The sequence below is a fragment of the Geotrypetes seraphini genome, chromosome 10 (genome assembly GCF_902459505.1).
Source record: "Geotrypetes seraphini chromosome 10, aGeoSer1.1, whole genome shotgun sequence".
Classification (NCBI taxonomy): domain Eukaryota; kingdom Metazoa; phylum Chordata; class Amphibia; order Gymnophiona; family Dermophiidae; genus Geotrypetes; species Geotrypetes seraphini.
Window position 1 is genome coordinate 92350032 of NC_047093.1, and position 24962 is coordinate 92374993.

General features: G+C 44.8%; 1 protein-coding gene across 5 annotated transcripts in view; it reads right to left on the bottom strand.

The window, feature by feature from the left end:
• Positions 1-24962, bottom strand: part of CACNA1B (calcium voltage-gated channel subunit alpha1 B) — a 1471643-nt gene that overhangs the window by 353845 nt on the left and 1092836 nt on the right. For all 5 annotated transcript variants that reach the window (XM_033960470.1, XM_033960471.1, XM_033960469.1 and 2 more), the window contains 3 exons: positions 23447-23607; positions 22971-23108; positions 19992-20193 (listed from right to left, as the gene is read on the bottom strand). In XM_033960470.1, coding sequence (XP_033816361.1) covers positions 19992-20193; positions 22971-23108; positions 23447-23607 — 501 coding nt within the window. The remainder of the gene's footprint in view (positions 1-19991; positions 20194-22970; positions 23109-23446; positions 23608-24962) is intronic.

The window sequence follows — 24962 nt, forward strand, 5'->3', positions numbered from 1 at the left end:
CACGGATTTACCAGGGGAAGGTCCTGCCAATCTAATCTGATTGACTTCTTTGATTGGGTGACCAGTCATCTGGATGCCGGTGAGTCCCTTGACGTGATATATTTGGACTTCAGCAAAGCTTTTGATAGCGTCCCACACCGCAGGCTGTTGAACAAACTAAAATCGATGGGATTAGGGGATACATTCACAACATGGGTAAGGGATTGGCTAGATGGTAGGCTTCAAAGGGTGATGGTAAACGGTACCCCCTCCAAAACGTCAGCAGTGATGAGTGGAGTACCTCAGGGCTCCGTCTTAGGGCCGATTCTATTCAATTTATTCATAGGAGATTTGACCCAAGGACTTAGAGGAAAAGTATCACTGTTTGCCGATGACGCCAAACTATGCAACATAGTAGGCAAAAGCAGTGTGCCTGACTTTATGACGCAGGACCTAAGACAGCTTGAACAGTGGTCATCAACTTGGCAGCTGGGCTTCAATGCTAAAAAATGTAAAGTAATGCACCTAGGCAAAAAAAATCCACACAGAACTTACACACTAAATGGTGAAACCTTGTCCAGGACCACGGTGGAACGTGATTTAGGAGTGATCATTAGCGACGATATGAAGGCTGCCAATCAAGTAGAGAAGGCTTCATCCAAGGCAAGACAAATGATGGGATGTATTCGTAGGGGTTTTGTCAGCAGAAAGCCTGAAGTCATAATGCCACTGTACAGATCCATGGTGAGACCTCATCTCGAGTATTGTGTTCAATTCTGGAGGCCACACTACTGAAAAGATGTGTTGAGAATTGAGTCGGTTCAGCGAATGGTTTTGGGGCTCGGGGAATTCACGTATGAAGAAAGGTTGAGGAAACTGCGGATGTACTCACTGGAGGAGCGAAGAGAGAGAGGGGACATGATTGAGACCTTTAAGTATATTACTGGGCGTATAGAGGTGAAAGATGATATCTTCAGTCTTACAGGGCCCTCAGTAACCAGAGGACACTCGCTGAAAATCAGGGGAGGGAAATTTCAGGGTGATGCGAGGAAGTACTTCTTCACTGAAAGAGTGGTAGATCATTGGAACGAGCTGCCTCAGAGGGTGATTGAGGCCAGCAGCGTGTTAGATTTCAAGAGAAAATGGGATATTCATGTGGGATCTCTAGAAGAGTAAGAATCAGGGAGTGGGTCATTGGTATGGGCAGACTCGATGGGCTATGGCCCTTTTCTGCCGTCAATTTCTATGTTTCTATTGTGAGAATATCTGCCTGCTATCCTCGGAAAACACCTGCTACAGGTGAGTAACTACTCTATGCTTGCTGCAAGGACAAGCAAGCACTATATTCTCACGTATGAAACTTCCAAGCTGCTAGATTCATGCCTCTAGGAAGAGGGTTAAATATAACTGTCATGAAGTAGGTGAAATTCCTGAGGATGGCTGTTAAAGAGAAAATACATTTTTGATAACTGCCTGACAAAACTGACTTTGTCTTGTCTAGAATGTTGATTTAAGCAGCAATGAGAAGTAAATGTGTGGACTAAGGACTAAATGACTGCTTTTGCAGATGTCTTATATGGTAGTAGAGCCAAGTAGGCAATAGGAGTCACCATAGCTGTTACTCTATGAGCAGTGATACGGCCATCTAGTATCAGTCCAGTCTGAGAATACGCAAAGGATATGCAGTCTGCTAGCTAGCATGAAATATGAGTCCTCTTGGTCCTCTAGGTAGCTGGAACTTCCAATCTGTTAGGGTCAAAGGAGATAAGTAGTTGAGTCATAATCCTATGTGATTTGGTTTAATCCAAGTAGTAAGCAAAAGCTCTTTTACAGTCCAGGGTATGAACTGATTTCCCAGGATGTGCATGTTGTTTTGGAAAGAAAACAGGTAAAACAATGGACTGGTAGAGATGAAATTCAGAGATCACTTTCGGTAAAAACTTCAGATGAGTATGGAGAACACCTTTGTTGTGATAAAATCTGGTATGGGGTGGATTTGATACCAGTGCTTGTAATTTGCTGACTCAATGTGCAGAAGTGCCATCAAGAAAGTCACTTTCCAGGTGAGGTGTTTTAGTGAAGCAGACAAGAGTATAAAAGGAACAACATTTAAATCTCATTCCACAGGTGGTGATCTGAGTAGAGGTTTGGTATAATAAAGGCCTTTCGTGAATCTGAAGACCAATTGATGCATCGAGATAGGTCTACAATTCAACTAAGTATGAAAAGCACTGATTGCACTAGGACACGTACAGAAAAAGGTATGAATAAACATGTGTATTAAGGTGAGCCGATTGATGTAGTGTATCTGGATTTTCAGAAAGCTTTTGATAAAGTTCCTCATGAAAGGCTTCTGAGAAAATTAAACAGTCATGGGATAGATGACAAAAGTTCAGTTGTGGATTAGGAATTGGTTATCGGATAGAAAACAGAGGGTAGGGTTAAATGGTAATTTTTCTCAATGGAGGAGAGTAAACAGTGGAGTGCCACAGGGATCTGTACTGGGACCGGTGTTGTTTAACTTACTTGTAAATGATCTGGAACTTGAAATGACGAGTGAGGTGATTAAATTTGCAGATGACACTTCAATCTTTCCCTAAGTACAGGAAGAGTCCCGTTGGATTGAAAAATGGCTAACGTCATTCCACTCCACAAAAAGGGATGCAGGACGGAGGCTGAGAATTATAGACCGGTGAGTCTCACATCGATAGTGAGTAAACTTATGGAAACATTAATCAAATTCCAATTGTATACGATCCTGAACGAGGAGAATCTACGAGATCCCCATCAACATGGTTTTACGAAGGGAAGGTCCTGCCAATCAAATCTGATCAGCTTCTTTAACTGGGTAACAAGAAAGCTGGATATAGGGGAGTCCCTGGACGTCGTGTACTTGGACTTCAGCAAAGCGTTTGATAGCGTCCCACACCGCAGGTTATTGAGCAAGATGGGTTCGATGGGACTGGGTGAAACATTAACCGCAAGGATTAGGGACTGGCTTAGAGGTAGACTTCAGAGGGTAGTGATAAATGGTACCCTCTCCGATACGACGGAGGTGATCAGCGGCGTGCTGCAGGGCTCGGTCTTGGGCCCGATCCTATTTAACATCTTCGTAAGAGACTTGGCTGAGGGGCTTCGAGGTAAAATTACATTATTCGCCGATGATGCCAAACTATGCAACATAGTAGGCAACCGCACAACAGATGAAAGCACAGTGCACGACAAAAGCTCAATGCTCGACAGTATGACGCAGGACCTACTCCTGCTGGAGCATTGGTCAAAGACTTGGCAACTAAGTTTCAATGCCAAAAAATGCAAGGTCATGCACCTTGGCGGAAAAAATCCATGCAGGACTTACATCCTAAATGGTGAGATCCTAGCAAGGACTGTAGCAGAACGTGACTTGGGGGGATTATTAGCGCAGACATGAAGACTGCCAATCAAGTGGACAAAGCTTCATCCAGGGCTAGACAAATCATGGACTGTATCCGTAGAAGTTTCGTCAGCCATAAGCCCGAGGTCATAATGCCGTTGTACAGATCCATGGTGAGACCCCATCTGGAATACTGTGTACAATTCTGGAGGCCGCATTATCAAAAAGATGTGCGGAGAGTTGAGTCGGTTCAGCGAATGGCCATCAGGATGGTCTCAGGACTCAAGGATCTCCCGTATGAGGAACGACTGGGTAAGTTGCAGCTGTACTCACTCGAGGAACGCAAGAGGGGAGACATGATTGAGACATTCAAATATGTCACGGGCCGTATCAAGGTGGAAGAGGATCTCTTTTTCCTTAAAGGACCCACGGCAACAAGAGGGCATCCGTTGAAAATCAGGGGTGGGAAATTTCATGGCGAAACCAGAAAATATTTCTTCACTAAAAGGGTGGTTGACCGCTGGAATAATCTTCCACAACAGGTAATTGAGGCCAGCAGCGTGCCAGATTTTAAGAAAAGATGGGATTGGCATGTGGGATCTCTTCATGGAGGTAGTTAGGGGGTGGGCCATTAGTGTGGGCAGACTAGATGCGCCGTGGCCCTTTTCTGACATCATTTTCTATGTTTCTAAACTGTTCAAAGTTGTTAAAACGCATGCAGATTGTGAAAAATTACAAGCGGACCTTAGAAAATTGGAAGACTGGGCTTCCAAGTGGCAGATGAAATTTAATGTGGACAAATGCAAAGTGATGCACATTGGGAAGAACATAAGAACATAAGAACATAAGAAATGCCATCTCCGGATCAGACCTTCGGTCCATCAAGTCCGGCGATCCGCACACGCGGAGACCCTGCCAGGTGTACACCTGTCGTAATTTATAGTCCACCATATCCTTATATGCCTCTCTTAAGGAGATATGCATCTAGTTTGCTCTTAAAGCCTAGGACGGTCGATTCCACAATAATCTCATCTGGGAGGGCATTCCAGGTGTCAACCACTCTCTGAGTGAAGCAGAACTTCCTGGCATTAGTCCTGAACCTGTCCCCCCTTAGCTTCATTACATGTCCTCTAGTCCGTGTCAAATTGGACAATGTAAATAATCTTCTCTGCTCTATTTTGTCGATTCCTTTCAGTATTTTGAAGGTCTCGATCATATCCCCACGCAGTCTCCTTTTCTCAAGGGAGAACAATCCTAGTGTTATAAGTCTGTCCTCGTATTCCAGTTTCTCCATACCCTTCACCAGTTTTGTTGCTCGTCTCTGCACCCTCTCCAGCAGTTTTATATCCCTCTTTAGGTAGGGAGACCAATGTTGGACGCAGTATTCCAAGAATAACCCGAATCACAGTTACTAGGGTCCACCTTTGGGGTTAGTGCCCATGACAAGGATCTGGGTGTCATTGTAGACAATATGATGAAACCTTCCACCCAATGTGTGGCAGTGGCCAAAAAAGCAAAACAGCATGCTAGAAATGATTTAAAAAGGGATGGTTTAACAAGACTAAGAATGTTATAATGCCCCTGTATCGCTCCATGGTGCAACCTCATCAATTCTGATCTCCTTATCTCAAGAAAGATATAATGGCGTTAGAAAAGATTCAAAGAAGAGCAACCAAGATGATAAAGGGGATGGAACTCCTCTCATATGAGGAAAGACTAAAAAGGTTAGGACTCTTCAGCTTGGAAAAGAGACAGCTGAGGGGAGATATGATTGAAGTCTACAAAATCCTGGGTGGAATAGAACGGGTACATCTGGATCGAGTTTTCACTCCATCAAAAAGTACAAAGACTACAGTAGGGGACACTTGATGAAGTTACATGGAAATACTTTTAAAACCAATAGGAGGAAATATTTTTTCACTCAGAGAATAGTTAAGCTCTAGAACGCATTGTCAGAGGTTGTGGTAAGAGTGGATAGCGTAGCTGGTTTTAAGAAAGGTTTGGACAATTTCTTGGAGGAAAAGTCCACAGTCTGTTTTTGAGAAAGACATGAGGGAAGTCACTGCTTCCCCTGGATCGGTAGCAGGGAATATTGCTACTCCTTGGGTTTTGTCCAGGTACTCGGGACCTGGATTGGCCACCGTGAGAATGGGCTACTGGGTTTAATGGACCATTGATCTGACCCAGTAAGGCTATTCTTATATTCTTAAGTTTGAAATCCAGAATTGAAAGATGAAGGAGTTAGTACAGCAGAGATGGTAGAGGACATGTGATTGGATGCAACAAGTGGTGATCACACCAAATAGTAAATTGTGTCCATTTAAATTGCTAAATGTGTCTAGTAGATGGTTTTCTGGATGCTTCAATAATGTTCAAGACTGAAAGCAACAGGGGAGAGGTATCTACTTCTAGGAAGATAGATATCAGGCTATGTGTGCCAATGAACATAAGAACATAAGAATTGCCATTTTGGGACAAACCAAAGGTTCATCAGGCTCAGTATCCTGTTTCCAACAGTGACCATCCTAGGTCCCAAGTACCCAGCTAGATCCCAAGTAGTAAAACAGATTTGATGCTGCTTATCCTAAAAATAAGCAGTGGATTTCCCCAAGCCATCTCAATAATGGTTTATTGACTTCTCTTTTAGGAAATTATCCAAACCTTTGTTCAACCCCACTAAACTAACTGATTTCACCACATTCTCTGGCAATGAATTTAATTACACTTTGTGTGAAGAAATATTTTCTCTTGTTTGTTTTAAATCTACTACTTAGTAGCTTCATCACATGCCCCCTAGTCCTAGTATTTTTTGAAAGAGTGAGCAAGTAATTCACATGCACCCTTTCCACTCCACTCTAGATTTAATTTTATATTAATTTATGTTTATTGACTTTATTGTAAGTTGCTTAGACCTTTTTTTAAGATATGTGGGATATCAAGTGTTAATAATACTTGGAAACTTGACAATTGGCAAGCCTTTAGAGCTCTCTTGCATACGAGCACATAGATCACAAGAAATGTCCTGATGTTCAGGAACTAGATACTGCACACACCATGTGTGAGGGTCTGAACCAGAGATAGTCCTGTTACATTGAGAGCACTTCTTGAATCCACTGGGCATAGGGGACATTGATGGGAAGACCACCGATACTAAATCAAAGTTCTTAATTGTAGGGGAGGTCAAGTAGAACCACTTCTGAAAAGGAGTCGATGTTCCCAGCCTCAACGGAAACCAGAAAAACTCTGTGGAGTGACGATGTTCCTAAATGAACTTTATTTGAAAGTGTCAAAGTTCCAAAGGTACACTGAAATCATCCACATAAAATAATTCCATCCACATAAAAATAAATCATCCACATAAGAGCCTTAAAGGACCTAGTCCGCTAGGAATACAGGATCCAACACGGTCCGCGTTTCAACAAAAAGTCTTCTTCAGGAGTCCCTGGGGGTCCTATAAAGGTGAGTACATGGGAAACAATTGTGTGGTGAGCTGGAAGTGAGACACTGCTTGCATTTGCAATGGAAAGGCAAATGCAAGCAGTGTCTCACTTCCGGCTCACCACACACTTTCAAATAAAGTCCATTTAGGAACATCATCACTCCACAGAGTTTATTTTTGTTTTCTCTGGATTTTCTTTGTGGATATTTTGGGGTCAATTCCTTTTGTTTTTTGCCCAGCCTCAATGGAGGCAGGAAGCCACCCGAAAGCCTGATTAAAGAAAATAACAAAAATGCTTGAGTACCTGAATAAATTCATGTAAACCGTTCTGAGCTTCCCTGGGAGAACGGTATAGAAAAATTGAGTAAAAAAAAAAAAAAAATGAAGAAAAATGAAGTTAAACATACTAAAAAATGAAAACATATGAGGAAAAAACAGTATGTGGAAAGGTACCAGAAATGAAAAAATTTACTACACACAGGAGTGTTTAAAAAACACAGCTTCTTCACTCCGCTGATAATGAAGAACTGAAGGTCCCCCAAGCCAACGTCAGGCAGAAAGGCACACATGCTTGTGCAGTATGGACAGAGTTAACGTTTTAAAATGACAGTGCACTTTAGTACATGTCCATACCGGGCTCTGTGGATGACGTCAGCAATATGTGACAGAATACTATCTGCTTATCCTTTGAGAATACCCAGTTTTTACACATGATGAAAGATTAGGTTCTTATCTGGTTAATCTTTTTTCTGTTAATTTTCTCAGACGTCCGTACATTAGGTGATCAATCTATTCCCACAAACTGGATTCTGCAGAAGTGTGTTACAACTTTCAGCACCTCCCACATTGCCAATGGAGTGGAGTGTTCCCTTCTGTTATATTCCAAAGCAATCAATCTCCACTGGAAAAGAATACAAAGGAGGGGTATGGGGAACCTCCCCACAGACATCATATAATTCTGTTCTGCTCTGCAACTTAAAAAAAGAACAATTATCAACAGGAATTTCTAACATAGCTGCAATAGTGAACCAGTGTATTGTGTGCAACAAGCACTAATAGCAAAGAGCCAGAGGTTGAGCAATTCACTTACTTATACAGGATTTTTTTACACTTAGTTAACTCCAGTCCTGGAATCTAGAAATATCCGAGGCAGAAAGCAGGTGATACAGGATATACTGAGGTTATTCCATATAGACTCTGAGAAGATTAACAGAATTATGATTATCCAGGTAAGAGCCTAATCTTTCATTCTGTTACATCTACTCAGGAGTCTGTATGTTAGGTGACATGCCAAAGCAATGGTTGACGTCTAGGGTGGGACAGAAGAGTCTGCCCGTGAGAGCGAGTATGCAAAGGCGTTGTCCTTTTGAGCCACCATATCTACTCTTGAAAACCTTGTAAAGGCATGTAGAGTAGACCAAGTAGCTGCTCCACAAATCTCTGCGGGAGGAACTGCCCAGGACTCTGCCTATGAAGATGCAACACTTCTGGTGAGTGTGCTATGAGAGAAACTGGCGGCTGCTTGCCAAAGGCGATATATACCAATGAAAAGGCCATGCGAATCCATCTGGCTATAGAGGCCTTGGATGCCGGTCTGCCTCACCTGGACTGGTTGGTTAGCACAAACAAATGGTCGGAAAGCCAAAAGTCATTGGTCTTTCCTAGTAGTGAAGTAAAACTCTTCACACATCCAGTTTCTTCAATATCCTATCCTGCTTGTCCAAGTCTGTAGGTTGAAAAGCAGGCAGACAAACCTTCTGGTTGAGGTGAAAATCAGATACAACTTTCATAAGGAAGGAGGGGACAAGCCCAGAGAACTACACCCTCCTCTGAGATTCTGAGAAAAGGCGCTCTACAAGAAAGCTTGCAATTCTGACATATGTATAGTGAGATGACCACCACCAGAAGCACTATCTTAACTGTGAGGTTCTAATAGGATGCATCTTTCTTTTTTTCAGTTCAGATACAACTTTTGTAAGGAAGGAGGGGACAAGCCCAGAGAACTACACCCTCCTCTGAGATTCTGAGAATAGGCTCTCTACAAGAAAGCTTGCAATTCTGATATATGTATAGTGAGATGACCACCCCCAGAAGCACTGTCTTAACTGTGAGGTTCTAATAGGATGCATCTTTTTTTTTTCAGTTCATTCATCTTTTATTGATAACAGAAAGAAATAGTAAAAAAACAACAGTGGTTATACAGAAATGAGGCAACAATAACCATTATATCAAATGGTAGAGAGAATACAATATAGGCAATACAAAAGGATACAGGATATAAGATAAATTGGGATCCAGCAAAGAAGCCCAAGGAACTCAACAAACAAACCTAGCAAGAGAATCCAGTAAAGTCCCAGAGCAAAGAGGGCAAATTTAAGAGGAGCAAAACTTAGCAAAGGAATCCCAGAGAAGGTGAAAACAGGATAATTGTCCTTGAGATGCAGCAACATGATGTTCATATTGGTAGGTGAGAAAAAGCACATTCCACCATTTATGGACAGGCAGTAAGGTATCTACTTTCCAATGAAGCAACACTGTTTTCAATGTCAGAGCCATCATAATGTCAAATAATTTAGATTGAAGCACTGTGAGAAAGAGCTCCGGTGATCTAGAGCAGTGTTTTTCAACCGCTGTTCCGCGGCACACTAGTGTGCCGCGAGATGTTGCCTGGTGTGCCGTACGGTCAGGGCCGCCTTCAGGGCAGTACCACTAGTCTAGGGAGAGGGGCGGTCCGCCCCACGTGGACAGGAGAGAGCTGGATGGGGGACCCGCGGAGTTCAATACATCTCGAGCCGCGAGGCTCGTCTTCTGTTCCTGCCTGCCCTGCAGCTAACATATAGCCGATCGCAAGCGTTCCCCGATGTCAGCGCTGACGTCGGAGGGAGGGCTTAAGCAAAGCCTGCCCTCCGACGTCAGCGCTGACGTCGGAGAATACTTCCGTTCGGCTATTTGTGTGCGGCAGGGCAGGCAGGAAGCAGAAGACAAGCCTTGCGGCTTGAGTTTCGTTTTGCTGAGAAAGTTGCAAAGATGGGCTGGGAGGCAAACACGGAACACAAAAGGGGGGAGGGAGTGCGTTTTGGACACAAGGCATGAACTTGGGAGAGAGGAAGGGAGGGAAAGAGATGCTGAGGTGGGGGAGGGAATGGGTTTTTGGACACAGAAGGCATGGACTTGGGAGAGAGGAAGGGAGGAAAGAGATGCTGAGGTGGGGGAGGGAATGGGTTTTTGGACACAGAAGGCATGGACTTGGGAGAGAGGAAGGGAGGAAAGAGATGCTGAGGTGGGGGAGGGAATGCGTTTTTGGACACAGAAGAAATGGACTTGGGAGAGAGGAAGGGAGGGAATGAGTGTTTGGACACAGAAGGCATGGACTTTGGAGAGAGGAAGGGAGGGAAAGAGATGGTTGTGTACACGGGGAATAGAAGAAAGGAGAATTTTTGGTCATAGGGAGGGAGTGAGGTATAGATAGTGGCATACCAGGGTGGGGGGGGGGGCGGTCTGCCCCACCCCGGGTTTACGTCCCAAGGGGGTGCACAGCTGGCCACCCTCCAGTGTTGTCCCTAGGCCGGCAAACTGCGGCTCTTTAGCCACTTGAGTGCCACCGCCGCCAACGGTGTTGTTGGCGGTGGCAGCATTATAAAATACTTTTTGTGTTTATTTGATTCCTATTCAAGAGAATTACTTTATATATAGTCAATATAGGCACAGAGTTAAATTTTTTAACATTTTCTAATGGTGGTGTGCCTCGTGATTTTTTTCATGAAACAAGTGTGCCTTTGCCCAAAAAAGGTTGAAAAACACTGATCTAGAGCACAGCATAACATAGGAGAAATGCATTGTCCTATAGTGACTGTAGCAAAAAGGCTGAACGCAAAGATCTATTCATAGTGGACAACAAACATTGCCATTGAACATCAGTAAAATCACAAGAAAGCTCCTGAGACCAAATTAATTGCACAGGTAAGCAGACAATGTACGGTATACAAGAGACATTGCATGAGGCTGATAGTTCAGCTGGTACATATAGGAAACAAACGACTTTAGAGAAGCAGGTATCACAGAGATCTTAGAACCAAATACAGCATGTAAACAATGAGATAATTGCACATAATGAAAGAACTGTGAAATAGGTAAATCATATAGGTGTTGTAAGTCAGAGAATGAATATATCATATTGTCATGAACAACATCCTTTAAGCTCCATAACCCACAGTTCGCCCAAATAGACCAGAAAAATATACGGCCCCCAATAGTGAGTTATAGATTTCCCCAAAGAGGAGACTCAGAAGACATATAAAATGAGACTGGTAAAGTAGAACCCAATATGGCAATAGCATGTTGGGTAGTACATAAGATAACCCAATGGGACATGAAAGGTAAATGATGGGATTGAAACACCTGAGCAAAATGATAAGGGGAAATCAAGGCTCTCTCAAGTGACACCCAATAGGGTACCACAATGCCTGTTTCAGCAAGAAACCACCGACTGGCACGAGGGCAGCTATTACATACCTAGAGAAGTCAGGAAAATTTACCCCTCCCTGAGAGTAGGGACACTTCAATGTATGCAAAGAAATTCTAGGGGGTTTCCCAGTCCACAAATATTGGGTTAGTATTTTATATAAAGATGTAAACAAAGTTCCAGGAAAGGGAAGGGGAGCATTTGTAGGACAGAGAATCTGGGGCGTGATGACCATTCGTATCATCTCTAGACGTCCCCACCATGTTAAGCGAAGAGGTATCCACGGGTCACATCAAGATTTGACTTTAGTCAGCAGTAAAGAAACATTATGTTGTATAGTAGCAGACCAAGTACTACAAAAACGGATGCCCAAATATTTGATGTCAGTGGAGCACCAAGTCAACCCAAAGAGACCATATCAGGGGTACAATGCACATTAAGAGGTAAGACTTCAGTCTTCTCCCAATTTACCGAATAGCCAGAAAGGGAACCAAACCGATCCAGTAAAGTCAGGGTATGAGGGATAGATTCCACTGGCCGCAAAATATAGAGAAGGACGTCGTCTGCAAATGAGGACACACGAACCTCTATCCTGCTTACTTAAATACCATGCAAATCTATGTGAGAATCTAAATGCTGGAGCAGTGGCTTGAGGGCCAAATTGAACAGTAAAAGGGACAAGGGGCAACCCTGATGAGTGCCATGTGATAATGAAAAAAAAGAAGTAAGATACCCATCCACATTAAGCCGTGCCCTAGGATTCATATATAAGAGATACACCATATCAATAAAGCCATCCCCTAATTGGGACCAGGACATAGCATGAAATAAAAACTTCCACTCCACATAGTTGAAAGATTTTTCAGCATCTAAGGACATGGCAAGTGGGAATCGAAGTTTGATACACCGATTGCAAGACATGACACAGGACTCAGGCATTATATGATATCATCCTGCCTTGTACAAAAACACACTGTGTCAGATTTAAAGATGGTAAGGCTACAGCAAAATTATCAGCTAACAGCTTGGCATATATCATGCAATCGTAATTTAATAAGGAGATGGGCCTATAATTTTTGGCGAGAAGTGGGTCATGATACGGTTTGGGAAATACTACTACTGTCCGCCTCAAAAAAAATGCCAGTACTAGCTTTAGACTGAATGAAAGTATAATAAAGGCAATAAAGTTTGGGAATTAACAGGTCAGGGAAGGATCTATAAAAGTCAAGAGAGAATCTGTACCCCCCTGGGGCCTTCCTCCTCTTTAATTTGGTAATAGCAGCAGAAATTTCTGACAATGTGAGTGGCTCATTAAGCTGTTGAAGAATCTTTGGAGATAAGGCAGGAAGTGTTAGCTCCTGCAGAAATGCAGCTATTTGTTGAGAGGTAGGAGAAGCTCTAGACCAGGGGTAGGGAACTCTGGTCCTCGAGAGCCGTATTCCAGTCGGGTTTCAGGATTTCCCTAATGAATCTGCTTGAGATCTATTTGCATGCACTGCTTTCAATGCATATTCATTGGGGAAATCCTGAAAACCCAACTGGAGTATGGCTCTCGAGGACCGGAGTTCTCTACCCCTGTTCTAGATGTATAAAGAGATTTGTAAAACGATTTAAATTTCTTAGCTATAAGATTAGGAGTTGAGATATGGATTATCCCTGAGAGCTTCTATTTTCCCAGTGCACTTTTTCTTCTTTAAATAATTGGCTAATAGTCTATCCGCCTTGTTGCTATGTTCGTAGTAGACTGTTCTCTCCTTCATAATCACTACCCCTGCCCTCTCTGCGAGAATAGTATTATATTGGAACTTAAGTTTGCAAATCTGAGAGTACAGATCAGATTCGGAGGCAGTGCAAAGCTGCCATTCTAGGGTGGTAAGATGCAAATCCAAGTCACAAAGTTGGGAAGCATGGATTTTATTTAAGTGAGCTGTATAAGCTATAATTTTGCCCCGGGCATATCAATAATAATAAATCTCTTAGTGCGCATGCGCACTAGGATTCAAACTCCGTGCCTCCACATGCACAGTACAATAGAACCACCGAGCAAAAAGAGAGAGAGAGAGAAAGGGGGGGAACAACAGAAAAACTAGGAACTGGAAAAAAAGGGAGCACCAGGTACACAAGGTTTAGGACCCTGAAGAAGCCCACAGGGGAGGGGTGTGTGATCCCACACACAGACTGAGCTGGCACTGAGAAAGAATGAAAAACCCGAGGAAGGGAGAGGGGCGCCAGGGGGGACTCAATCACCCTGGAGCAGGAGGATAGAGAGAGGGTGCGAGCATTGGGGAGAGCTGAAGGGAGTCCTGCAGGCACTCCGGCAATGGGAGGGGGAGGAGAGGGTGCGGGGATCCGGGTGATAGTGGGAGAGAAAGTGGAGGGTGGTGTGGGCACCTGGGTAAGGAGGACAGGGAGAGCGTGCGAGCGTTGGGGAGAGCTGGACAGAAGGCGGAGCTGCAGGCACCTCGGCAATGGGAGGAGGAGGAGATGGCACGGGGATCAGGGTGATAGGGGAAGAGAAAGTGGAGGGTAGTGTGGGCACCCGGGTGCAGGCACTGCAGAAACCCGGGCAGAGAGTGCAGGCTTTTTTTTTTCTTTCTTTCTCACCATGCTGGTTACTGCTTCACCGGGACAGCAGGCTCGGGCGAAGCGGCAAAGATGATTGCTGAGAGCAGTACTGCTGAAGGAACTGAGATGAGTTATTCACTGGAGTTTTTAAAAAATGAACCATAAGAATAAAAGAAAAAGAAAAACAAACCCTTGTCTAAAATAATACCTTAGTAGGGGCTTAAAAAAAGGGTAGGTGGGAGAAGGGGGCTGGAGCTGGTGTTGGTATTGTAAAAAGGGAATATGTTAGAGAAAGGGGCTGGGAGCTGATAATGGGGATGTGTAAGAGAAGGGGGCTGGGGGCAGAAAAGAGGATATATGTGAGAAGGAGGCTGTAAAAGGGACATGTGAGAAAAGGGGGCTGGGGCTGGAGGCTGAATGGGAAAAGATGGAAGAAGGGGGCTGGGGGAGCTAAAAAGGGGTTGAAATCTGGGGTTGAAAAAAGGGGACATGTGAGGGAAGGAGGCCTTAAAGGGGAGTTCTTGGGAAAAGAGACCTGATGAAGGAGGCTGTTAAAAGAAGACAATTCGGAGAAGAGGGCTGGAGCTTGGGACTGCAAAAGGTGAGTTGTGAGAGAAGGGGTCTGGGGTTTTGATTTGGGGGCTGTAAAGGATGACAGGTATGATAAGGAGACTGGGACTAGAACTGAGGGCTGGAAGAGCATGTATGAGAAGGGGGTAGGGTTAGGGGCTATAAAAAGGGATGTGTGTGAAAAGGGAGCTGGGGATGAAAAAAGGGGGAGGTGGGAGAATGGGGCTACAAAAGGGGACATGTGAGAGAAAAGGACTGGGACTGAAGCTGGGGGCTGAAAAGGGGGCATGTGAGAGAAAGGGGCTGAAGATAGGAGCTGGAAGAATAAGTGAAAATGCAGAATCAAAGGTTGATAGGGAAAGGGGGAATGGAAAGGGAGTTCTATGGAGGTGAAGGACAGAGAAAGGGGACAGATTTTTAAGTTGGTGAAAAAAGGTAGAAATAGGGAAGGTAAAAGGGGAAATGGGAGTTTGAATATGGGGTAAGACATAAGAAGAATAGCCATACTGGATCAGACTAATCTATTCTAGCACCTGTTAATGTAACGGGCTTAAACACTAGTGCTTTATAAGCATCCCAGACTGCAGGAAAGGAATCATTCCCCGTGTCATTATGTTGGAAATAATCTGTTGTCTATAACAGCACTTTTTCCAAAAAACTGGGATCATCTAAGAGGGCGGCATTAAATCTCCACTTGACGAGGATGGAAGCGCAGCTAAAGTATTCAAGCGATGAAGCACCGTGGAATGGTCCAACAATGGACATGAAAGAATTTGTACACTCTTGAGTAGATGAAATCAGAGCACCTGAAATTAAAAAATAATCTAGTCACATGGCTGAGGCATGCGGGGCAGAAAAAAAGTATAATCAAGCTGGGAGGAATGTAACAAGCGCCAGATATCCACGAGGCCATTAGTACTTATGAGAGCCATGAGGAGTGAATGAGTTTTTGGTATGAGATAAGGGGCAGATGACCACCTATCAACATAATGATAGAGAACTAAGTTCCAGTCACTGCCCAGAACCAAAAAGTCAGCCTGAAGGGAAGCAATATGTTGGGTCAAACTATGGTAGAAAGCCAGATCTGGTTGATTAGGGCCATACACGTTAAGAAGAGCATAGGTCTTATTTGACATAAATATTATAACCAACACCCACCGTCCCTGTTCATCATGGGAGGCTGACATGACTGAACAAGCTAGGGACTTAGACAATAAGATTGCCACCCCTCCTCTGCTACCCTATGCAAGGGGAGAAAAAACTGTGAGATACCCAGTCCCTCCGTAATTTAGGAGATTCTTTCAGACTTAGTTTGGTTTCCTGCAGAAACACTATGCTCGCTTTCTGGTGTTTACAGTATATGAGGCTTTTTTCTCTCTTTATGGGATGATTAATCCCATAATATTAAGGGAAAGTATATAGAGAGACATCATGAGAGAAACAGGGGAAAAAAAGGATATCAGTAGCCTCAAGAGAGCGCCAGGAAATATGCTATCATCACCTTTACTGTGCAAAACTAAGAAGAAACAAATCATAATATTCTGGAGAACCACATGCATACCCCTCCCCCCAGACACATCAACTCCCCCCATCTTGCAAGACAATAGCCTTGCCCCCCACCCCAACATCAGGCACATGGCCTTCTGGAGGGAAATATGGAGCCCAAGGAGGCTCGAGATAGGAACCCAGGTTGACTCCAACCTCAGCAGTAGTTACTAATCAAAGCAATAGCAAGAACAGCTAGTAGGCAAACGTATAGCACATGAAGCAAAATGATAGCAACAGAAATCACTGCAAACCCCACAAAAGATAGGACGCTAACTGCAAACAATTTCACTGAACTTGTGGAAAAATTCAGCAGTCCATATGTAAAGCCTCTTGCTCCTGGATAAAGTGTTCCACTAGAGCTGGATCTGTGTATGTCATCATTTTGTTATTGTAGGTGATCTTGAAGTGGCCAGGCGATAATAGGTCAAAGCATGCCTCCAGGGCTTGTAGGCGCGGTCGTAGAGCCAGGAATTTCTGGCATTTCTCAGTGGTAGCCTTCGCAAAATCTGCCGCAATATAGATCGAATGACCTTGCCAGAGCAGTTTTTTAAGAGATTTCATCTTCATCATGATAGTTTCCACATGAAGATAATGAAAAAGTTTCATAACCACTGGTCTGGGTTTATGAGACACAGAAAGTGCCTTCGTCGGCACGTGGTGAGCACGCTCCAGCTCCAGTGGGCGCTCAAATCTCAGCAACAGAACCTGAGGGAGCCAGCTTTTTAAAAATTTGCAAGCATCAGTGCCTTCTGCCTCCTCGAGAAGGCCAATAGAGTGAAGATTATTGCGGCGACATTGATTCCTGAAGTCTTCAAGCTGATCTCCTAAGTTGTGGAGCAGTTTCTGATCTTTCTTTTGATTTACTAAGACATCATCTACTTGAGCTCACTTACGCTCCAAAGTCTGAAGCCGATGGTCCAGTAATGACATTTTAAAGGAGAGATTCATAATCTTGGATTTGATATCCTTGATTTCCCCCTTACTCTCGGTGAGCATAGTAGATATAAGCTGTACTTGGTTCGCCACCTCGGCCATGTTTTCGATATCGAGAGGGCTGGAACCAGCCTTAGTGGGCTAAGGGGGATCCAGTTTTGGATGCTTCGCACTCTATGAAATTGCCTCAATCTTGGTCAGTTTAGTCTGCGGCATCTCCTCACTAATTTTGGAAGCAAACTCCGAGGTTAAAAACTGCTAGCTGTCGAATGTGGCCAGAGTCGACGAGGAGCTCTTCACTCAAACCTCCATTTTATTCGGGCTCTCGATCGCCCCTTCCTTCCCTAATGGCTCATATGGGGCTTCAGTGATGCTCTCGAGGATGATCAAGAGCCATGCCATCATTGTGGATTCTCTATGGGACTGGACCCTGACTAAGAAGCATACTATGAAGAGAGAGCTTGAGTCTCCTGTCCTGCTGAAGACGTACTAGGTCTGCATATGATGGTCAGTGAGGTCAGTCTGGGGCCACTAAGATCACAAGTCTTGGATGAATTGCTATCTTATGGATGACCCAGCCCATCATGGGCCAAAGTGGGAAAATATAAAGGAATCCTTGGCTGGGTCAGGGCTGAACCAGTGCATCCAACCCTAAGCTGCTTAGTTCTTCTCTTCAACTGAAGAAGTGCTGCACTTTCAAGTTTTTGGCAAAATCCATCAAATTCATTATAAGTCTGCCCCAGCAATGCACAATGAGATCGAACATCCTTTGAAACAGACCATTCCCTTGGGTCCAGGAACTGTCGACTGAGAAAGTCAGCCTGAAAATTTTTCAATCCGGCCATGTGAGTAGCAGAAAGAGCCTGTAGATGGTCTTCCGCCCACTGGAAGGGCATCTGAGCTTCCAGGCACCAGGGAGCGCTTCTGGTGCTTCTTTGTCTGTTCACATATGCTACTGTAGTGGCATTGTCATCTTTATTGCCTTTCCCTCTGGGACCTTTTCTAGAGCTCTCCATGCTAGCCAAATAGCTCAGAGCTCCATAGAAACATAATGGCAGATAAAGGCCAAATGGCTCATCTAGTCTGCCCATCCGCAGTAACCATTATCTCTTTCTCTCTCCAAGAGATCCCATGTGCCTATCCCAGGCCCTTTTGAATTCAGACACAGACTGTCTCCACATAGAAACATGATGACAGATAAAGGCCAAATGGCTCATCTCCAGATGGATTATGGACCACCCCTTCTAATGGTGTCCCTGGTCCTGAATCAAGTGGTCCCTACAATGGGCTCCCCAGCTGAATAGCCTTTCAATGGTCATGAGAGTCACCCACTCCATGATTCCATGATTCTTCCAGCATCGCATTGATTGTGAAATCTGTTAAGATTTGCACGAAGGGTCGTGGTGGATTGCCTTTGATGCAGGAAGTTTTTCACCCCTAACGCAGCAAGAGCAAAATGGAGATTTCCCTGTCGGGTGGGCTGTTTACCCACGAGGCCTGGGAAGTGAGGCTTGGGAGTAAGCCTGATTGGAGACAGCTGGGACTTCGTGGACAGCTAAGTTTTTCTTTTTTCCTTGCTCAAGTTGCAATATTTCTGACTGTGCCTCTGGACTGCAATCTTTTTTCACACAATGTTTGTATGTGAGATTTTGGCGTGCTGGATGTGAGGTGTTTTGGGGGCTGCTATTGTGCCTCATTTTTTCACCACTGTTTTTGATATAGTGAAGACACATAAGTGGAGTTTTTTAGCCATATGAAGTTTAACTGAGGCTTTTTCTCTACTTTTTTTCTGTGTCTTCTTTTTTTCAGACTGTGGGTGTATGTGTGATGTGTGGGTGGCCTTGCAGTGTCCCATAAGACCCTTAAATGTTCGATTTAGGGCGCAATTTGAGGTAAATGGTGATTGTTTGTGTCCCTATCCTTAGTTAGTTTGAATCCACAACTCCATGGTGCTGAGGCTGTAGCTTTAACCACTGCGCCACACTCTCCCACAATCCATGAGTTCAAGCCCTGAAACTGCCACTAGCTGTGTAATCTTATATCAATATTTGCTCGTGTTTCAGTCTGGTCAGCTAAGTAATAATAACCCCTTATATCAATAGTATTCATTGACAGTTCCTGAGGGGATATCTTGAAAACCCAAATCGTTGCTAGCCTTTGGGGAACAAAAGTGAACTCAGTCGATCTAGATACCAAGAAGAAAAATTTTCATGTTCAAGGTCAGTGTTTCCTAGCTCTCTCCTGTAGGCACAACTAACCAGTCAAATTTTCAGGATTGCCACTATGAATATGCATGAAACAGATTGGTATGTCTTGGGTCTCCAATATTTGTTCATCTATCTACTGAATATTTACTATGACTAGCAGGAAAACCAGACTAGTTACATCTGGAACATACTGAATGTGGTTATAGAGTACTATCTATAACAGTACTGTAGCTGTCCTTCAAATAAAAAATATCGTCATCTAGGTTAGACAGTCAAAGCCAAGCACAACATTTGCTTCTGATCTTGTTTTGTCATCCTTGGGATGTAAAATGATCTAGATATACTTAAAATAACAAATATAAAAATTGATATTCAAAAGCACTTATAAAGTCAGGTTTGGGTGCTGAATGCTTAAGTGCTTTGCTTTTAAAATCTGCTGCCCGTGAACAGGTAAATTTTGTCAACATACAGTCAAATTTTATCCATATAAGTTGGATAGAGGGAAGGATGTTCGGGGGGGGGGGGGGGGGGGGACAAAAGTTATGCAGACAGCAGTGACATTTCACTGCCACCTGCATAACTTTTGGCATCCAACCCCCCCCAACATACCTGCCCCCTATCCAATGTATATAGCTATATGGCTAATTTACCTCTTCAAGTTTACAACCACATACTCAGCAATCCAATGTACACAAACAGGTTGGCTGAAAATTTACATTTAGATTGCTGGGTTTCAGGTAATCCGACAAAATATTGACCCCCCCATGAATACCATGTATGAGGGATGTAGATCAATCCACAGATACAGTAGATTCTTGGCAACTAACATTTTGACATTTCTTGGCAATGATTGTGATGGTAGATAGGAAGAGAGAAGTAAATGTGGCTAATGGAAGACAACAGTAATGTACATACCTCATTCTTCTCCAGGCTGCACTCAGACATAACTTTATCACCTTGTTCTTGGAAAGTGATAATTATCAACGCCACAAAGATATTGACAAAGAAGAAGGGAAAGACCACGAAATATACCACATAAAAAATGGACATTTCCATCCGGAAACCAGGACTGGGACCCTGATCTTCGTAGGTGGCATCCACAGAGTGCTTTAATACACTGCAGCCAAGCACAAGGCAAAGAAATGCAAGAGAAAGCATTTAATGAAATCAGTAGGCAAATCATCTGCATACTCTGCCCAGCATTCCAGCACATATTCATCTTCTAGCATTCCCCTTCTCAAAAATGTCCTCAACGCTTATTTAAACATAGACACCAAAAACTGCCCTCAAAAAAAACCCAGCATAATTCTCTAAAAACTTATGAAAGCCCTGCTAATTCAGGCATTTTATTTAGAAACTACCAGATAGTCTGCAATGTTTTGTGGGAATTTTTTTCATAGACTTTAGAAACCCCTCCCCCCACACACATACACAAAAAAACAACAACAAAGGAAATGATATATTGTAAAGAAATAATGGCAGAAACACAAACCCATGCTGCTGAACCAGTGTTACACAAACTGGCATACTACACTGGCAGCTTGGCTCTCGAGCACCTGGAAGTGTGCAGATGTCAATGTGATGATGTCACATGCATGTGGGGGGAGGGGTGCTGAAAAAGAAGAGGCGCTTAGAGGAGGAGAGGCGCCAGGGAGAAGGAGAGGCAATGGCAGCGGCTGACTGCCGATAGGATGTGCCTCTCGCTGTGAGAGGCACATCCTGCAGGCAGTCAGCCAGCACTGACACCTCTCCTCCCATGCATCTTCCAGCACATCTGAAATCTCATGCTGCAGGGGTGTCCAACCTTTTGGCTTCCCTGGGCCTCATTGGCCAAAAAAATTTTTCTAGGGCAGCACAAACACTGCAGGAAGACAGAGGAGGGAGCTGGCAAGACGGTAAACCCCCGGGAGAGGGGGGCGCAGCAGAGGAAAACACTGCACCGCCCTCGACCGGGGCCGCACAAAATACTTCTCGGGGCCACAGGTTGGACACCCCTGCATGCGGCACACTAGTGTGCCATGGCACACAGTTTGCGATACACTGTGTTCAACCTCAGAGCTGTTTGCTGGATCTGGCTTTGGCAGCCCACTACTAGAGAATGACACGGTGACGGTTTACCCGCGGCCACCGCATTTAAGCCGCGGGTCACCGCCGAAAACGGGGAAGAAAACTAGCAGTCGCTGCGGTGACGGGGACAAGGCCATTCACCGACCGCGGAAACGGTGAACAGGTTTGTCCCCGCGGGCCAATGTACCCCCTTCTAGGAACCGCTATTTCACCGTGCTCCTCATTTGTCATTTCAACCCTTCCTGCCAATCGCAGCAGAAGGGTACCCAACCCCTCCTGCCGGTCCTCCCAATGGCCTCCCCTAAGATCGCCGGCAGGAGGGTACCCAACCCCTCCTGCTGGACCCCCCCCCCCAACGAACCCTCCCACCCCGGAACCCCCTTAGTCTTACTTTTCAAGTTGGACCGGACAGCTCCTCGCTCGTCTGGCCAGCAGGCCTGCCTCCGTCCAAATGAGGCGGGCCCGCCCCTCCCCTCCCCTCCCCTGCCTCCCAATGGCCTCCCCTAAGATCGCCGGCAGGAGGGTACCCAACCCCTCCTGCTGGACCCCCCCCCCCAACGAACCCTCCCACCCCGGAACCCCCTTAGTCTTACTTTTCAAGTTGGACCGGACAGCTCCTCGCTCGTCTGGCCAGCAGGCCTGCCTCCGTCCAAATGAGGCGGGCCCGCCCCTCCCCTCCCCTGCCTAACCCACAGGATCCTAGGGCCTGATTGGCCCAAGCACCTAAGGCCCCTCCTATAGCGGGAGTGGCTTTAGGTGCCTAGACCAATCAGGCCCTAGGATCCTGTGGGTTGGGCAGGGTAGGGGCGGGCCCGCCTCATTTGGACGGAGGCAGGCCTGCTGGCCAGACGAGCGAGGAGCTGTCCGGTTCAACTTGAAAAGTAAGACTAAGGGGGTTCCGGGGTGGGAGGGTTCGTTGGGGGGGGTCCAGCAGGAGGGGTTGGGTACCCTCCTGCCGGCGATCTTAGGGGAGGCCATTGGGAGGCAGGGGAGGGGAGGGGAGGGGCGGGCCCGCCTCATTTGGACGGAGGCAGGCCTGCTGGCCAGACGAGCGAGGAGCTGTCCGGTCCAACTTGAAAAGTAAGACTAAGGGGGTTCCGGGGTGGGAGGGTTCGTTGGGGGGGGGTCCAGCAGGAGGGGTTGGGTACCCTCCTGCCGGCGATCTTAGGGGAGGCCATTGGGAGGACCGGCAGGAGGGGTTGGGTACCCTTCTGCTGCGATTGTCGGGAGGGCCGTTGGGGGGGTCTACAGGAGGGGTTGGGTGCCCTCCTGCCGTGATCGCTGGGGGGAGGGGAGACTTGCAGCCGTAGCCGCGGTCACTATGCTAATCACGGCAGCATTTAAAGTACATGTCGTGTTTGTTTTTGCATTGCTAGCCCCAGGGATGGTGGAAGATTAGTGATTGAAAAACTGTATGAAAAATAACTATTTTAAATTTAGTGATCAAAATGTGTCAGTTTTGAGAATTTTTATTAATTTATTTTTTCTCTGCGTGTTTTGTTTTTGTATAGTTATTAACTAATATTTAACTAAGTTTTAAAGTTTTAAAGTTTTAAAGAATGTTTCCTTTATACGTAAATAAAGAAAAGTGAATGGGATTGCAGTGGCGGTGACGGGGCGGTGAATGGGGTGGCAGTGGCGGTGACGGGGCGGTGAAGAGGATGGTGAGACGGGGACGGGGCGGTGACGGGGTTGGTGAGACGGGGACGGGGCGGTGACGGGGATGGTGAGACGGGGACGGGGCGGTGACGGGGACCAATTTTTTCACCGTGTCATTCTCTACCCACTACTATTGTATTTGGATTCACCGGACTGTTTAACACTTACTTGGGCCATCCCTCTCCTGTGGAAACGGTGAACAGCGTGAGCAAAGCCCAGAGGACATTGTCATAGTGGAATTCATATTTTTTCCACAGTCTGGGCTGTGCCTCCACCTCGTCCTTTTCATAGTCCAGGTATTGGCCCCTAAAAATGGGAAACAATATCAGCAATGTATTTTGATAGAAAGTGATACAAAATGTTCTAACCAGATAATAATTCATTCCACTTCTCCAACAGTGTTACAAAAGCAAATATCCATTTACACATTCATATAGATCATGAATATGGAAGGTGGTCTGAGAGCATTAGTTGAGAAAAGTTACTGCAAAGTTATTTGGGTTCTTACATAATCTGAGGTCTCTTTTCTAGACTTAAAAAAATACATACTTCAGGAAAAAAAACAATCCAACAGCATTTAACCATGAGAAAGTCTCAAAGGGTTGGAGATCCCATTATAAGGCTTTCAGCTGAGTCACACATACCTGCAATCCCGCTCCAACTCTTTTGACTTATCAGTACAGTAGAAGAACTTGCCCTTAAAGAGTTGCACAGCAATAACAGCAAAAATGAACATGAAGAGCATGTAAACAATCAGGATATTGAGGACATTCTTTAAAGAATTCACCACACAATCAAAGACTGCCTGCAGGAAAAGACAAAGAGAGAATCTGTGTTAGGGATTCTCAAAATTAATATGAAACACAGGGCCCCTTTTACAAAGCCATGGCAGCAAGTCCCGGTGCGGCAAATGTGATGCAGCCGAGAGGAATTGAATGGGTTGAATCGTATTTGCGGTGTGGGAATTGCTACCACGGCTTTGTAAAAAGGGGCCTCCAGACTGCAGTTGGTATTCTAAGATTTTGCTCTGTTTATGCTATATTAGTCTGTGGAAGTTGTGCAGCAAGCTCATAATTGAAAAAAATAAAAATTGAGTGATAGACACCTATCTTCTTAGGTGCCTGAGGTGCCTAACTCCAAAGTAGGCATGTTTAGGGGCAGAAGAGAACGTAGGCGTCACTAGGCCTGATTCTCTAAAGGACTTATGTGCCTATTATGTAGGCCTTTAAATCTCTGACCTAATTACTGGCGCCTATATTTTAAGTTAGACGTGATTCTGTAATAGGCATCTAAGTGTGATTGACAAGAAATAGGCACCTATCTTTTTAGATGCTCTTTTAGAAAATTAGCAGAGGTACTCAGTGTTGCATGGGAAATGTGATATTGCATCCAAATCAAGTCAAATGGATTGCTGAGCAGCTAGGTACAAGTTTGGTGCTTGCTCACAATGCACTGCTCAGTAGTTCTGCAATATTACTGAATTGTAAATCTAATTGGTCAGATAGATTGCCGGGCTGTTTCAAGCAGGGGAATTGCTGTTTTTTCAACCCAAAACTGTAGTTGATCTCCTCCTGGATGAAAGGATGGTCCTCTCAGGTTTTGTTACATTTGCTTCTACTGTTTCCAAATTCATAAACAAATAAATATACAGACAGATAAGCAAACTTTCTTCTTTATATATATTTTGCTCAGCATAACCAGTTATATATATGTATATGAAGTGGCATAGCGAGGGTGAAATTACAGACCGGTAAGCCTCACTTCGGTGCCGGGCAAAATGGCATAAACAATTGTAAAAAATAAATGTGTGGAACACGTAGACAAACATGATTTAATGAGACGGAGTCAGCATGGGTTCAGCCGAGGGAGATCTTGCCTCACAAATTTGCTTGACTTCTTTGAAGGTGTGAATAAACATGTGGATAAAGGTGAGCCAGTTGATATAATGTATCTAGATTTTCAGACAGCTTTTGATAAAGTTCCTCACGAGAGGCTCCTGAGAAAATTGAAGTGTCATGGGATAGGAGACAAAGTTCAGTTGTGGATTAGGAATTGGTTATCAGATAGAAAACAGAGGGTAAGGTTAAATGGTCATTTTTCTCAATGGAGGAGAGTAAACAGTGGAGTGCCACAGGGGTCTGTACTGGGACCGGTGTTATT